Here is a 15,944-nt window from a genome sequence, read left to right on the forward strand (position 1 = left end):
TCTTTGTTAGTCCGTATTCATACTCATGTGTAACTGGAATAAAATCCTCAACCCACCACTTCATTCGCTGCATAATTGCTTTCAGGCATTATAAAGAAACTAATGTTATGTGGCTGTTTGAATATGAGCCTTTGGCCAATTATATTCATATACAACAACTAGTGTCCCATCTTTATTCACACGTAGAGTCTGACTCCAAACATATCATTTCCATGATTGCCCTGACACTGTTTAGCAGTGAACGAAATAAAAGGAGTTGATGATGGACAATAGGAAAGTGTTTTGAAATTGTTTGCCTGCCAAGACAGTAAATGTATAGATGACAGTTTAAGGACTGCTGTTAACAGTGTCATTTTATGAATATATAAAAATAGCCATTTAATCCACTTGGTGTGGATGCATTTAACAGGGAGTATGCATTTCAAAGAAATCAGCTTTGGCTCATCTGAACATGTTTTGTTTAAAAAAACCAATACATGTGGTGATTCCTTTAGCCTTTCAGATGAAAATGAAGCCTTTTTCTTCAAGCTGAAAATATTAGTAGTTAATAATTGCTGGCATTTTTATCCAGAGGAATCCTCAAATACTTTCCACATAGGAGGGAACACTCTTCACATGTCACTGATGTGCAGCATCCACCTGGGTGACACATGACAGCCTTTATGCTCAGGCAGTCTCATTACACAGCAGATCTGGTTTAGAAGTGAGCAGTTCCTTCACAAATGGAATTAAGGGGATACATTTACATAGGTCAGGTTGTGCAAGGCCAAATTCGATTTTTACCAGGGCTCCCAGGTTAATGCCCCTACTCTTATCAACAGGGATGTGGGATCTTTAATGAGCAGTCACAGTCAAGATCAAAGTTGAACATTTCATCAGAATAACTGCACTTCCTCCAGAATTTTATCTCTTTGCTGGGGCATTGACTTGGAAATCCCTGTCCTCTGGAAAATTTTCTCCAACTGATTCACCATCACCACATATAGCAGTAAACCTTTTCTTTAGAGGTCTCCCATCCCAATACTGTATTGCTGAGATGCAACCTTACTTAGGTCTTGAGATCTTTCAAGATTAGTCTATAGGGTGGTAATGCTGCAGTCCCCAATGTATAGGTTTGTAAAAAAATGTAAAAAGGGTATGAAAAAAATTATATACATTTAGTACAGTTCTCTCCACACACTGAAATATGGGGATCTGTTTTCCTGATTATATTGTTTCTTATACCACAGTGCTTCTCTGTGAAAAAAGATTTAAGTTTTATTATAAACAAATGGTTGATGCTGCAATCCATATGTAGTTTAACACTACAATGCACTTTTGTTGAAGTATACAAGACACTTGTTGTCCTGACTGCTTTATCAGCCCTTTTCCGTTAGCTGGTATGTTTTTGCCAAAAAGCTTTAAATGAACAGTATAAATCAACGCCTTTTGTCTACTTTCCACAAGACCAGCAATTCAATACTCAATTTTTTTCTAGCTTTTCCATTAGTATTTTGTAATGTAGTGTCTCTCTCATATGGACTTGTACATTTAGTTAGGGACTCTATGTATTTTCAGCAAATATTAGCCCATTTCAAAGACAAACAGTACTGTACTCTTTACAATGGACATTAAAGGCCTGTGCACTGTCATTCTTAACAATGAAGATTTAAATGCACTAAAACCTTTCCTCAATGAGCAGACTAAAAGCTTTCCAACACACTTCCTTTTGTGATTAGCTGAAGTAGTCCTCACATTGAATTACTTTTATTTTATCAACATTTTTACACTCAAGGGGTGTTGGCATGGGAACTAAAAGGGACTGGCGAATGCCTGCCATTTTTAGGATCTGTTGAAATACCTTTACTATACCTTAAATACATTGGTGAAATTTCTACAAACTCGTGTGAGGACCTGAATTACTTTGTTCAGTCACAAGCAAATTTCCACCACATAGAGCATTTTTGAAATGGGTATGGAAATATAATCTTCTTCCACATTTCTATCATCTTTAAGTTCCACAGTTAACACATCATCCAGTATATACAAACCTATTTACTCTCATTCTCATCCACAAAACAAATCTTTACACCCTTGAGAGACTCAAGACCGTTTACAAGGACTTCATTATTCTTAGCTTTTGAGCCTAATATGCAGCGATAACTGTTTCTAAACAAAAGTGAGGAGGAAAATGGGTTTTCTGAAGGAAATTGTTTTTACAGCTTAATCCAGTGAATCTTCCAAAGACGGATATAACACTTTAGCAAGCAGTGAGGAATTCAAGATAACAATTCCTCTAGTCCTCGATTACCAGCCCACCAACAGAAACACTTAGGAGACAATGCAAAGGAAAATTCTACAGCACAAAAAATATACAGCAGTGTTTTTTTAAACTTTTGCCTCTGTCATAGATTGTATAAGGGACATGAATCTATAAATGCTCAGCACTTTTTTTAAAAGTTACTTATTCATGTAATGGACCAGGATGCACCTGCAAAAACAACAATCCCTGTATAGATTTCAGAAGCCAACTTGTATGTGTACAGTATGTCTAAGGGAATAGTTGACTGCATTTGCTATTACAAAGGCAACCAACAATACTTTGGGGAAACTAAAAGAATAAGCAGACCCCTTTTGAAAGCTTTGTATACCTTTCACAATTAACAGCGTTTCCAATTGCATGTCATTTCAGTAGCGATAATCAGAAGACATTGCCATCTGTGGAGTGTGTTAGTATGGAACAAAATACTACCCACAAACAGAAGGAATGAGATGTTCAAACTGGCAACTTTGAAATCTCTTGGAATAAACCTTCCATTAGTATTAGTATTCTGGTACAGTGGCAGCATCATCTTCAGAAGGTTTAAGCAACACTTTACACAATTATAGTATAGTGACGCGGACACTTTATTGTAAAAAGGCACCATCCTTCAGATAAGACTTTAAACTGTGGTCCTGACTCTGTGGTCATTAAAAATCCCGGGGCGTTTCTTGAAAATAGTAAGGGTGTAACCCCGACGTCATGACTAAAATTTCCCATTGGCGCTTACCAATCATGGCCTCCTAATAATCCCCATCTATGTATTGGCTTCATTACTCTGTTCTCCTCCCCGCTAACAGCTGATGTGTGGTGAGTGTACTGGCACACTATGGCTGCTGTCACATCCTCAAAGTGGGGCTGCACATTGGTGGTGGTGGTGGAGAGGAGTCGCCATTACCTGTAAAGCGCTTTGAGTGGAATGTCCAGAAAAGCGCTATATAAGTGTAAGCAATTATTAATTATTATTACTTTAAGTGCACTGTGATCGCATTTTTCTAGCAGAAAGATTACTTTTGTCTACAGACATCAGGAAAAATGATTTTGTAATCATTCAAATGTTCTGTGCAGCATAACAACTTACTTTCATCTTGCCTCTTATGGTGTGAATTGGTATTGTTAATATTAATAATTGGTATTAATTAAAGCAACAATGAAAATGTCTTTAAAGGTTGCTGTACATTCTATTTATTCACTTTAAGAAATATTTAGCTGGAAATTTAGAGCCTATCTGGAGAGATGCTTGTTAAGAACAAAGAACAAAAATGCACAATAAAAAGCTAATTGAATGGTTTCTAATTTTAAAAACCAAATTGCATTTTAAGTGAGCTTAACCAATTTCTGGATGATTTGGGAGTTTTAATTTTCTGGATAGAAAATGAAGAATTATTGAAATAAGTCTCATTTTTAAAATCCGAGTCATTTAATTTGGAAACAACTTGGAAAATGAGCAGCGATATTGTTTGCTTTTCAATACAAATATATCAAAATAGATTTAAAACTATGCCTGTGGATAACAAATTCATAGTCATGGGCAAAAATGTACAGTTGACATTTTTTTGACTGAGATTAATGCCTATAATATGTGCCTTTGTAAGCAGTTTTATTCCAACTGTATGCCAGTGTTGACGCACACACCATTCTTTCATGCAGAGGTCTAGTATGTTTACTTTCGTATTAAAGAATAGTCTGTGTTATTGATACCCTGTTGTGCTCTAGAACAGTTTCCCAATCTTGGAGTACCAGGTCTCCTCTTGTTTTCATTACAACTGAACTTTTTTACTTTCAATTTATCTGCCTGCTTGTGTTTTGAAAACTGTTTCAGTTCTTTAAATAGTAGACTAAGGTTAGAAATTAGTGTGAAACCTCTGGGAGATGCTTTGTCTGCTGCCCTTACACTGTATTGTTTCAGTGACTAAAATTAACCAATGGGCTGAGAGTATGAGAATATTAAACAGTGTTATTCTCACCTGTATCTGCAAAACATAAATAAACAAAGCATTTTAGAAAGGTAGCAGAAGAAGGAAGAAGTGAGAGACAGAGTTCCACTTACTGTTTTGGAAGTGACACGCATAATGTATATTGTGAGGCTTTATCCCTAGTTTAGAAAACAATTAGAAATTAATGAGTTAGTTCAATTAAGTCAGTTCAGTAAGCTTAATTGATCAACATCTGAGTTGAAATGAAATCTAGAATTGAAGAGGACCAGGATTAGGAAATAATCTAGAGCAGTAATACTCTACTTGTTGCCCTCACAATCACCATTCCTTGCAGTCCTTTTGATATAACCATCTTATTACTTGTTATATTGATCTTGCTAATCATGAACTACATTTTTAAGGAGTTGGTTGTAGCAATGTCCTGCAATAGGGTGGACCAGAATGGCTAAAGAATTAGTAACCTTGCTCTTGAGGATTTAAACTAACAGCAGTAGAGAGCAGACAACAAATGAAAATCTTCCGTAGAGTATAAATGAATCATTAGTTGACCCATATTCACTTTCTTCATCCAGTCCACCATCCAGTTAAACTTTTTTTCATGTAGCCCATTTATATTTTTTACAACTAGGAGGCTAAAAGAAAATCTATTATGGTATGCATGTGCATTTTATAAATTTCTCAGCCTTTTACGTAACTAGAACTGAAAGTTTTGTTACTGTGTGCATCATTTCAAGAACAAAGTGGGAGTGGATCTTTTGTATTTTGTAAGATTATTATGGTAGCAGGAACTTCATAAATACCAGTTTGGCAAATGTAAATGCCGTTTGAAATACTTATTCTTTTTTTATTGTTCTGCATTTTTACTTAGGCCAATGAGAACAGCTTGCTTAGTGCCCAGCTGAAGGGCTTCCCGCTTTTCCTGCACTCCAACCTGGGCCTGAAGGACTGCAGCGTGAACCCCAAGTCACCCCTTCTTTTCATCACTAAAGCCCACGAGGTGGAGCATGGCCTGCTGCCCGGTGATGACTGGACCGTCTTCCAGTCCAACCATTCCACCTACGAGCCGGTGTTGCTGGCTAAAACCAAGTCCGCGGAGAGCATTCCCCAGCTGGGGGTGAGCGCTGCGCTCCACACCTCGGTGGTGCAGGACCTGGGGCTACACGATGGCATCCAGCGTGTCCTCTTCGGCAACAACCTCAACTTCTGGCTCCATAAGCTGGTCTTTGTCGACGCCGTGTCCTTCCTGACTGGCAAGCGGCTCTCTCTGTCCCTGGACCGCTACCTTCTGGTGGACATTGATGACATCTTTGTGGGCAAGGAGGGTACACGCATGAAAGTCCCAGATGTCAAGGTCTCTTGACTTTTTCCCTTCTTTTTTCTGGTGCCCTGTGGGAGTTGTGCTACTTTTTTGAAAGGCTTTAACACCGTGAGAAAAGATGTAGAGCCGCTTTCGTCTATAATCCGCAAGCACTCTGCTAAATCCTTAGAAACATTCGTCAGAGTGGGCAGCTATGCTGTTACGCATTCTTAAGTTCAGCATTTTGTGCAGACTTTGATTTCACTTGCTGTTTTTTGGGCTATTAAAGTACAGTCAGAGGTTCTTAAATAAAGCCCTGTGTATTAAATATCTGAGTATTATAAATGTTCTTCCACAATACTACTTGATGGTCTTCTTTTCTAAATGGTAGAAAATTAAGTGACATAATGAAAAGATTCCTGAAACCAAAAAGCATATTCCTGGCATCTTTTGTTCCAATTGCCAGCAAAGTAGAAACACATTGCCAGCACACTAAATTGCACTACTTTTCAAAGTATGTAAGTGTTTTGGTGTGAGTCCATCACTTACTTTTAAATTGTTGCCGGGTAGGTACAAGAAATCTGAAAAACATTTTACCTTTTATGCTCTTCATACAAATGTGTACTTAATAGTACAGAGATACTGTTGATCAGCCTGTGCCCTCCTTGAATTTCTGGCAGCTTTATTATTTTTGAAACTTCTCCAGTAATGTCTGAAGCTGACAGAGAGGATAATAACATTGTACAATGATAGTTCAAGCAGGTCGCTGCGTCAGCATGCGTAGGCTGCAAAGGCACAAGTAAAGGTTTATTCCGTGCTGAAAAGAGAAGAAAGGAAACGCACATGAAGAAGGCTCCACAGCGGAAACGTGTTCCTTTCTTCTCTTTTCAGCACGGAATAAACCTATTACTTGTTCTTTTGCATTGTACAAAGATGTTCATAAACTTAGATGTGGTGTGAAAAAAGCACAGCATTGTTTTCATAATCATTCATCTTTATTTTTAACACCCAGATATAAGTATTCAGGAAAGGAAAGAAGACGGGTTTTAAAAATCAAAGTGGTGCTTTTGACAGCTAATTGTTCTCATTGTTATATGTAAGTCACATCTTGACAAGATAGAAATGAAATATGCTTTAGATGGCAGGTTTTGCAAGTATTCTCATTGACATCAAAGAAAACAAACAAGAAAAGCTGAATTCAGAGCCTATATAACGTATTGATCTTATTTAATAATGTCTGCTGTCATTATTTGCAATGGGGGAATATGTTTTTCTTGTTTTAAAGAAAACAAAGAAAAAGATTGCACATTTTGTTGCAGCTCTTAGTAACAGTGGACTAAATGTAACCTTTCAAATCTTATGTTTTGTACTTTACAGGCTCTGCTGGAGACACAGAATGAGCTTCGCACCTATGTTCCTAATTTTACTTTCAATCTAGGCTTCTCAGGGAAGTTTTTTCACACAGGTAATTCACTGAGGTGGTAGCTTGTGACAAAAGCTAGAATGAAATGTAATTAGTTATTTGGCTTTTCCCAAATAAGTGTGTAAATCAGTTTGAAGAGCATTTTAACCCACTTGCACAGATACAAGTTCAGCTTCGATATGTGTGGCTTACTTTAAGTGACTTACTTAAAAGGTTGTCTTCTGAAGGAGATTTTACAGTTCTGGGCAGAATTTTATAATTCATCTCACTTAGATGGATTGCAATGAAGAGTATAAATATGCTAAAAGCAGAATATGTGGCATATCCAATTGTGCCTGAAATTTAAGACTTTCTGTGAGCTGCAGTTAGGACTGTGACAGTGTGGCAGATCTGTACTGCTTATTGTATTATGCTTATCGAATGCATATGGGGGCGTGATGAATTGTAAGACGATCTACAGCAAGGGAGGTGTTGTGGGGGGGGATAACTTATATCCAAAGCTTAATTGAAATTTTCTGAAGTAGGCCTAACTAAGACGTATCTTGTGTGGCTTCGTGGTCTCATTCATCTGCTTTGTCCCGTCAATGTGTTCAAAGGTACAGACGAGGAGGACAAGGGGGACGACCTCTTACTGTCGTATGTAAAGGAGTTCTGGTGGTTTCCCCACATGTGGAGTCACATGCAGCCACATCTCTTCCATAACCAGACAGTATTGGCTGAACAGATGATCCTCAACAAGAAGTTTGCCACTGTAAGTCTGGTACCGGAGAGCTTCAGAAATGCCTTGTAACTCTTCTGCTGCATGTGCTTTGAAATGAAAATCCTGCTCGCAGATCTGTGGGAAACCTGTGTATCCCTGCATGATACGTGGAATATTAAACAGAAGTTTACCGAGTTGTCTCTTGCAACATCAAAGCTGGAATAAAGATGACGTATTGATTTAAAAAAAATACATGACACTAAAACCCACAAAATTCTTGCGTATAGTTTACCGTGGCTGTAGATAGGCTATATATCTCTCCTGGCAAAGTACTAAAAAGTCACTGTATAACAAGAAATCGTATCAAGTAATACTTTTCAAGAAGCAAAGACTTTGCTATCTTCAAATCAGAACACTAAAATACCTTTTCTTGTCTCCACTGAGTATATAATAACAAAGGCGAAACCTAGATCATTTTATCCTTTTAAGAGTTCTACAGTTATGCGAGATCTTGTTACTGTTCTAAACAACAGGAGATCTTTAGTATTTTAGAATTAAAATTAAGGTTTAAATTGTCTAAAAAATATCAAGATAAATTAGTGCATTTCCTGGGTGTTCATTCAGAAACAGTAGGTTAGTCTTTTTTTCTTAATCGTAATGAAGACAGTAAAGGGTGAAACGAGGAAAATTAAAAATGTGAATAAAACGTATGATTTCCTTTGGCACCAAAGTGTACAATGTAATATAATGCACCCTTCCATTGATGAAGTTCATCTCCACATGATGTGTTTTAACAGTGTAGTTTTATCCGTGGAAGACTGTAACTAAGCATTTTATTTCTTTCAGGAGCATGGCATCCCCACCAATATGGGCTATGCAGTAGCCCCCCATCATTCTGGAGTGTATCCCGTGCACGTGCAGCTCTACGAAGCCTGGAAGAAAGTGTGGGGAATCAAGGTGACCAGCACAGAGGAGTATCCCCATCTGAAGCCTGCTCGCTTCCGCCGGGGCTTCACTCACAGCGGCATCAGTGTAAGTGCCAATCTGCCACTCTGATGCCCTATCACTGCTGTGTACACAAGTGGGCCTGCTATGCCCAGAGCAGTCGGGCTGAAGGTTACTATGCAAACTGGGCCAAGTTTCATTTTTGGTCTATTGAGCTGTTAGTAGAGCAAGTACCACATTTTTTTTCCCCGCTAAGTATTTGGATTGATAGTGCAGAATAATTTCGCAATTATAATTTTAAATCAATAGAATTTAAAATCTCAAAAAGGATGATTCCACTTTTCTAATAAATGTAGCTTTCACATTTCAAAGAAATGCAACTTCTGTCTCTGAACTCAAAACAAACTACCAAAAGGAACCTTCATATAAAGGATATAAAGGATCTACTAAAGATGCTAGAGGCTTGTAAAAGGAATGAATCTTTAAAAGACTGAGTAAAATGTATTTTTGTCTAATTATGGGGACTTTCTTGGGATGTCTTTTTATTGTGTTCTGAAGAGCTGGACTGTTTAAGTACAGTTTGTTTGGCTGCTTAGTAGGCAGAGAAAGTTTTCACTGTTTAAATTGATTTTCAAGGAGAGTATATTTTCTCTTCTGCAAATTACACAGTTACAGCTATAATTATACTCTTAAATTGTACTTGCTGCTAAATGGTTTATTTCTAACATAATACTGCTTCTCTATATGTTTCTATTGTACCCATTGAACAAAGCACACTTTGTAACAAAGCAAATAACCCAGTTTGTTGCAAAGCTCTGGTATTTCATAGTTATTTCTTACAGGTCTTGTATTATTCATGCTTCTGTTTATATCTTTTAAATAAATTGTGCTGTGTACAAATTGGATGAAAACTCACTGTGGATATTGGTCTCCCTGGCAAACTAGTAATTGGGTGTACATAGAGCCACATTTAGAATGCACTTACCACAATACTAGTTCTATTCTGAAACTTCACTTTAACAATAAAAACTTCATATGAATAGGTTACTTAAGAGTTCCTACATGTACATTAGTTGAGATTTTAAAGGTATATTAATATTTTTTTCATATTTTTACCTTTTGAGTAAAATAATGGAGCAAAAAATTGTTTGCGTTTTGAAAAATGGCCTTTAGTACAATTTATCATTATTTATTATTTTGACATTTGAAGTTCTTGGCACAAGACTGATAGCGTCATCTGAAAAACCTACAGCAACCTTGACACTTCACAGTGAATTATTCTCATTGAAAGTCTGAATCCGTAACTTAGTGTTAAAGTCTCCAAGGTTTTTAGATCGATTTCTCTGCCCTTATTCAGCATTTCGGTGCTCTCCTTTCACTTTGCCATGTAAAGTTTTAAATATTCTTACCTCTTTCAAAAAGCTTACAGTATGTGCATACCATGTTTTCCTTTCAGTTAACTGTTTCACTTTACCCATTCCATACCAATGTACTAGACAATATTGAGGGTAAAAAGATTGAATTAGGAATTTAGACTTTGTACCTGATTTGTTTTGCAAACTTTTGTATATACTTTTTGTGCCAAAGGGTATACTGCAGTCCATGTGTTGTGGGAGGTGATTTAGTAAGGAGTTGAAGCTGAGTGGCTTTGTTGCTCATCTTTTATTCTGGCTTTCAAATGTACCTTTATAGGTAAATAGACAGTTGGTACTCGTGGTGCATTAATCTGTTACTTTTAGTAGATTGTTTTTTTTTAAGAACTGCTACAGTCCAAGGACTAAGTACAATTTTTATGTTGAACTGAGTCTGTGATTTAAACCAACTGTTGCGCAAAAGTTGTTTTATATAAATATGCTTTTACTGTGGAATTCAATGTGTTATTTAAAATATAATTTTCTTGGTTGTGGCCTATACGGTAGATGCTATTACTTAGTTAAATAAGTACTACAGGCGAGGGTGTTGCATGTGCTGATGTAAGGTAGTACTATACCGATTTTGTCTTCCATCTGTAGGTTCTACCAAGGCAGACCTGTGGGTTGTTCACACATACCATCTTCTACAATGAATACCCAGGGAGTCCCAAGGAACTAGATAAAATGATTAATGGGGGGGAACTCTTCCTCACTGTCCTATTGAACCCAGTAAGTGACACAGACAGGAAACAAATCGACATTTATATCATTGAGGCATCAAACGGCACCAGTTAGTTTTCAGTTTTTTTGTTTCTAAAATAAAATATACTTGTCAGGTTTTTAACAAAAATGACTTGTTTTAAAGGTATACCAGTTGACTTGAAAATAATTAGGTGCATCTCAAATTTGTATAACGTTTTTCACGTTAGTACATTTTTTCTAATGAACTCTAATTTCTGAGCTCTTCTCATGGCTAAGTCTAGTATTCTGTCATAACATCCATAAATATACAAACTATTGCATTCATGCTTTATTTTATCTATTAAATGTTTTCTTTTTTTATTGAGGACTTTTATATTTTTAGAATCTGTTGTATGCACAAAGCCTGAACTGTCATGAACTTTTGTCCAAAAAAACCAAACTTAACCAACAAGATAATTTGAATCAATTGTGTCCATATATTTTGAATTCATAAACAATTTAGAAGAATTATAAAAGACATGTAACTATAAAGAAAAAATCTGGCCTTTATAAAATGCTATGGTGAATAACTGTTTTTCCTTTCAGATTAGCATTTTCATGACCCACCTGTCTAACTATGGGAATGACCGGTTAGGACTTTACACCTTCAAAAACCTCATCAAGTTTATCCAGTCCTGGACCAACTTGAAGCTGCAGACCCTGCCCCCCATTCAGCTGGCCCAGCGCTATTTCCAGATCTTCCCTGAGGAGAAAGACCCTGTCTGGCAGGTAAGCGTTCACACTGAATGATGAGTTTCCTCCCAGTGAATACAGATTACACAGACATAAAAAGCTGAAACTGTTGATATGAAGTGAATGAGCTCTTTTAACTGAAGAGCATCTACTGCAGTATGTACCATTTAACCCCTGATACAAGTAGGAGTGTAGCCCGGTCTAAATTGCAATAAAACATAAGGCAATCTGCTTTAAAGCTGCCTTCAATTCAGCAGCTTTAAATTTTGAAATGGAGAACTGCTGAGATTGATACTTGAATAGTTACGACTGTGCACTTAACAGCTCGAATAGTTACTCACCCATTAAAAAGTTTTCCATAGTTTTTTTATTACACTGTTACGTGAAGGTTGACAGGGGTTTTCCCTGTAATGAGGTGGGAGCTTTGGGTGCCAAACTGGAGGAGGTCTGCATATATTTCATGCTTTTCACAGTCTGTTTTAGTTCATAAATGGAGCTGCCCTGACTACATTTATACAAATAATTCAAAGGATCTGTTGCCTTGTAGCTCTAATTAGTGACACTCTTTTTTGAGTTTGTTCTCTGCTTATTGAATCTTATTATAGTATAATAAATCATTTACATGTTTCATTTGAGCGGGAAGAATATCTTTCTTCAGACGAAAAAGGTATTTTTACTTAAGGGCATGTTGGTAGTTGAGTCCTCAAATCTTGAGACTGAATTGACAGGTACTGCCTTGGGTCACTAGTCAACACAGTCAACATGGTGTGAGTGTGAGCCATAAGTCCTTGATATAAAAAATGTGAGTGTCAGAGATTGGGGGAAATTATTTATGAACAGAAATCTCCGTGATGACAGTAATAAAATGTAGGTGTCTGTTTGTTTGTTGGGTCAGAAAGTAATGAAATTGCTGGACACCTCTTATTGCTAGATCTGGGAAGTTGTCTTTTTAAAAAGAGGTTTAAATAAGAGTATTACAATAAAAAACATAAATATTTTTTTTCCTTTTTGTTTCACTACCCATGTGTATTGTAAGACATTTCAAAACTGAATTACAATGTAAAGAAGCGTGTTAGAGCTCATACATTTTTTCCTCATTGCCAGGTTGTACTTTTTTTCTATGTGTAATACTTCCCCTTATAAATAATAAAATATTAACATTTTAAATAAGTTATTTGGGTAGCCTGTATTTTTCTGAAACCACATTAATATAAATGTGATGTGTTTGCGTATTTGAATATATTTTTGATTTAAAGATAAATCAACCTCTTGAAATTATCCGTGTTGTTAACAATTGATAGTGTGCACAGGGAATGGGTGTAGAATAGAAAAATCACATAATACTTAATGTATAAAACTCCGAAGACTTTCTAGTATATGTCTATATAGTTGTTGTTTTTTTCTTGGATCTTCCTTCAGTGTCACAAATTGTTTTTGGAAAGTAAAATACATCAGACATCAGAGTCTTGTGCGTTTGTGAGTCCAAGTTCAAGTCGCCAGAAGTTCCTAGAGCCCCGAATTTAGTCCAAGGCTTATCCTTTTATCAGTGTTAATTCATGATACCAGTCTTTCAGTTACGTAATGTATTTATTTGAGTTTTGTCTGTTTTAATCAGTCTGTTCAGATGGGAATCTTTTTCTTAGTTTTTTAGTCAATAGCAAGATCTTTCCTTCATGCCAGAAAACCTCATCAAGTTACTATTGCATAGCAGCGATGAACTGTGCTTCAGTGGCTTTTCTTTTTTTAAACATTCCAGAAGATAACATACTAAAATGTTGTTCTGTGTCCGTGACACAGAGGTTGCAAACAAAATTGCCAGTGACCTGGCCAGCAGAATACCACTCAGTCAAGCTTTGATGGTAGCCATTGCTGGAGAAAAACATACTGATAGTTTAGAGAACTGAAATCCATCAGTAATGTGCAATTTTAAAAGCTGCATAGACAAGTTTCTAAAACTTCTCTACTTCTTAAAAGTAGAGAAGAGTGTTATTTACCTCTTTTATTGAGACTAGTTTTTTAAATGCCTGAATTCCAATTAATAAATTAATAACTCTCCACAAAACATAGGGTGATTTTCCTCATTTTCCACTGGCCTTGGATTAGAGTATGCTGGATACTATATGACTACATCCTTGGCTGTTGCAGTCCTGTCTTCTGGCAAACAGGATCAAATCTTGTCTCTACTGGTGCAAGCGCTCTATTGTCTCTGACCTCCCACTGCTCTGTTTCTTTTTTCTCCATCTGTCCAGTGTCCTGTAATAATCATTACCTGACAAGGCCTGTAATTGTTTTCTAAGCTGCAAGCTTTCTTGGGGAGGGGGGCAGAAGGAACTGCCTCATTACTTTTTTCCATCTTCGTTTGACTAGAAACTAAGTAGCTTTTATTTTTTGTAGTTTTAGCATCTGGAGGATTTTTTGTCTTCCACTTTGTGTAGAAATATTTGGAATAAGATTTTATTTTATTTTTTTATCTTTTTGCCATACAAGAAGACTTTTTACTATACCAATCACTTTTGGATAGCACTGAATTTCACATTGTAGAAATATGAGTTTGTTAGGTTCACTTATCACAGGTTTGATAAGGATTCACTTTAAAGGATTATATAATATAAGCTAATTGTTATCCCAGTATAATAGGTTTCATAATCTGTTGACCCCTGTACAGTTTAACAGTAGATCGATGGTACTGTGCCTAATTCATTAGAGAATTAGAAGTGAAATCCTATAATTGTTTTCAGCATGTGTCTTATCCAGTAAATACAAAATACCAAGTACTTGGTAGAAATGAATAACACCAGATAAAAATTACATGGAAGACTGAATAGTGCAGGTAATTTTCACTCAGAGGTTTCAGTAGTTAGCATTCGGGTGATGATTTTTTAAAAATCTGTGATGGTAACGAGTGACACACTTAGCCTGGAACTAGGACTAAAAAACAATCACTGATATATACTATACTACATATATGAGAAACAGAATTTTAAGACTTTGAAGTTGACACTTTCATTCTGTAGTAAATCACTGCAGTATTATGCCTAAAAGACTACATCTCCTGTATTACACAAGGCTTTTCACCAAGTGAACATTAATGAAGTTACATTATTTTGTCTGATTAAGGTGTTCTGGGAGATTACGTGATAAAATAACCAGTCTTGACAGAGTGCACTATTACTGGGGTAGGATTTTGCTCCAAGTGTTCTTTCTATTAAACATCGTTTTGCATTAGCAAAAGAATGTCTCTGATAAAAGTGTTTAAAACTCAAATACAGAACTAAAATGGTATTTATTATAACCAATTTGCATACCAATTACATGCTAGATAGATTTTACTGGAGCCATGTGATGTTAACAGCAGCACTGTCAAAAAGGTGAATGTATGTATTAAAAAGTGACCTTTTACAAAAGGGTCAAATCTCTTTGTTCATTTCTTATGGCATTTCCTCTGAAAACAAGACTGGCGCTGACAACTTTTTTTCAACTAGGATATAATTGTCGTTTGCGTTCATTACCAGTAATCATTTGTTTTTTACAATTGGCAACTTGAAAACTACAGTTACCCAGGGCAATTCAGTGATATCTGCTCGGCAGGTCAACCTGCTATCAAACTGTCCACTGATCCAGTGGTAATATTTATAGCTTTAGTATCTTTGTGAGGCTTTATGTGTTGATATTGAACCTCTGCATTAGGTTGTGAGAGGCATAAGCTGTACTTTTGCTCAAAAGCTGTGACTGCTCTTGTCTTTTACATGGGCTTTTTTACTTTGTCTTTCAGGACCCTTGTGAAGACAAGAGGCACAAAGATATCTGGTCTAAAGAGAAAACATGTGACAGGTTTCCTAAACTGCTTATCATTGGGCCACAGAAGACTGGTAAGACACAGAACATCTCCTGTGCAAGCTGAGCACAACTTTTATAAATAGCTGGCTGTCTTGAAGATTAAAGATTTATTACTTAAGTAATTTATTAAACACCAGCGACTCATTCCTACCTTCACAGCACTTGGGGCAATCCATACCCTTATTAGTGCAGTGGTCTTCTGGTTATCATTCTATCCAAGCTCTTAATTGCCTAATGCAATTAATTATTTTCTTAGCTTGGCAAGTTTAAGGTTTTTCTGCACTCCTAAGCTCTTGGTAATTTGAAGAGTCATGTAAATCCAGCTGGACAGCAACTCCTGAGGACTGGTCTGCTGAACTTCTGCATTACTCCTTACCTTGGTTGGTTATTATTCAGTGACTTTTCAAAATGTCCACAATCCCACAGCTTGTTACAGAATTAATAGGTTGATGGAAAATATTAAGTATCTAGTATGAACAACTAGTTACAGAAGTGCTGAAAACAGTGAGCGGCTTTTTCTGTTTTGATTTGATACAGTAAACATGTAAGACGAGTTGAATACTAATTAAACTGATTGTAGCAGTCTTACTGGACTATTTTCAACTGAAAAAATCAGGCATGATTTTAATAAAAACAGTTTGTTACTGATTAAAGAAGCTT

General features: G+C 36.4%; 1 protein-coding gene across 5 annotated transcripts in view; it reads left to right on the forward strand.

Moving 5' to 3' along the window:
* The window catches only part of ndst1b (N-deacetylase/N-sulfotransferase (heparan glucosaminyl) 1b), an 81,237-nt gene that overhangs the window by 51,356 nt on the left and 13,937 nt on the right, over positions 1-15,944 (forward strand). For all 5 annotated transcript variants that reach the window (XM_069196100.1, XM_069196101.1, XM_069196099.1 and 2 more), the window contains 7 exons: positions 5,105-5,587; positions 6,911-6,998; positions 7,553-7,707; positions 8,503-8,688; positions 10,614-10,742; positions 11,301-11,483; positions 15,220-15,316. In XM_069196100.1, coding sequence (XP_069052201.1) covers positions 5,105-5,587; positions 6,911-6,998; positions 7,553-7,707; positions 8,503-8,688; positions 10,614-10,742; positions 11,301-11,483; positions 15,220-15,316 — 1,321 coding nt within the window. The remainder of the gene's footprint in view (positions 1-5,104; positions 5,588-6,910; positions 6,999-7,552; positions 7,708-8,502; positions 8,689-10,613; positions 10,743-11,300; positions 11,484-15,219; positions 15,317-15,944) is intronic.

Source organism: Lepisosteus oculatus, chromosome 11 (genome assembly GCF_040954835.1).
Source record: "Lepisosteus oculatus isolate fLepOcu1 chromosome 11, fLepOcu1.hap2, whole genome shotgun sequence".
NCBI lineage: Eukaryota > Metazoa > Chordata > Actinopteri > Semionotiformes > Lepisosteidae > Lepisosteus > Lepisosteus oculatus.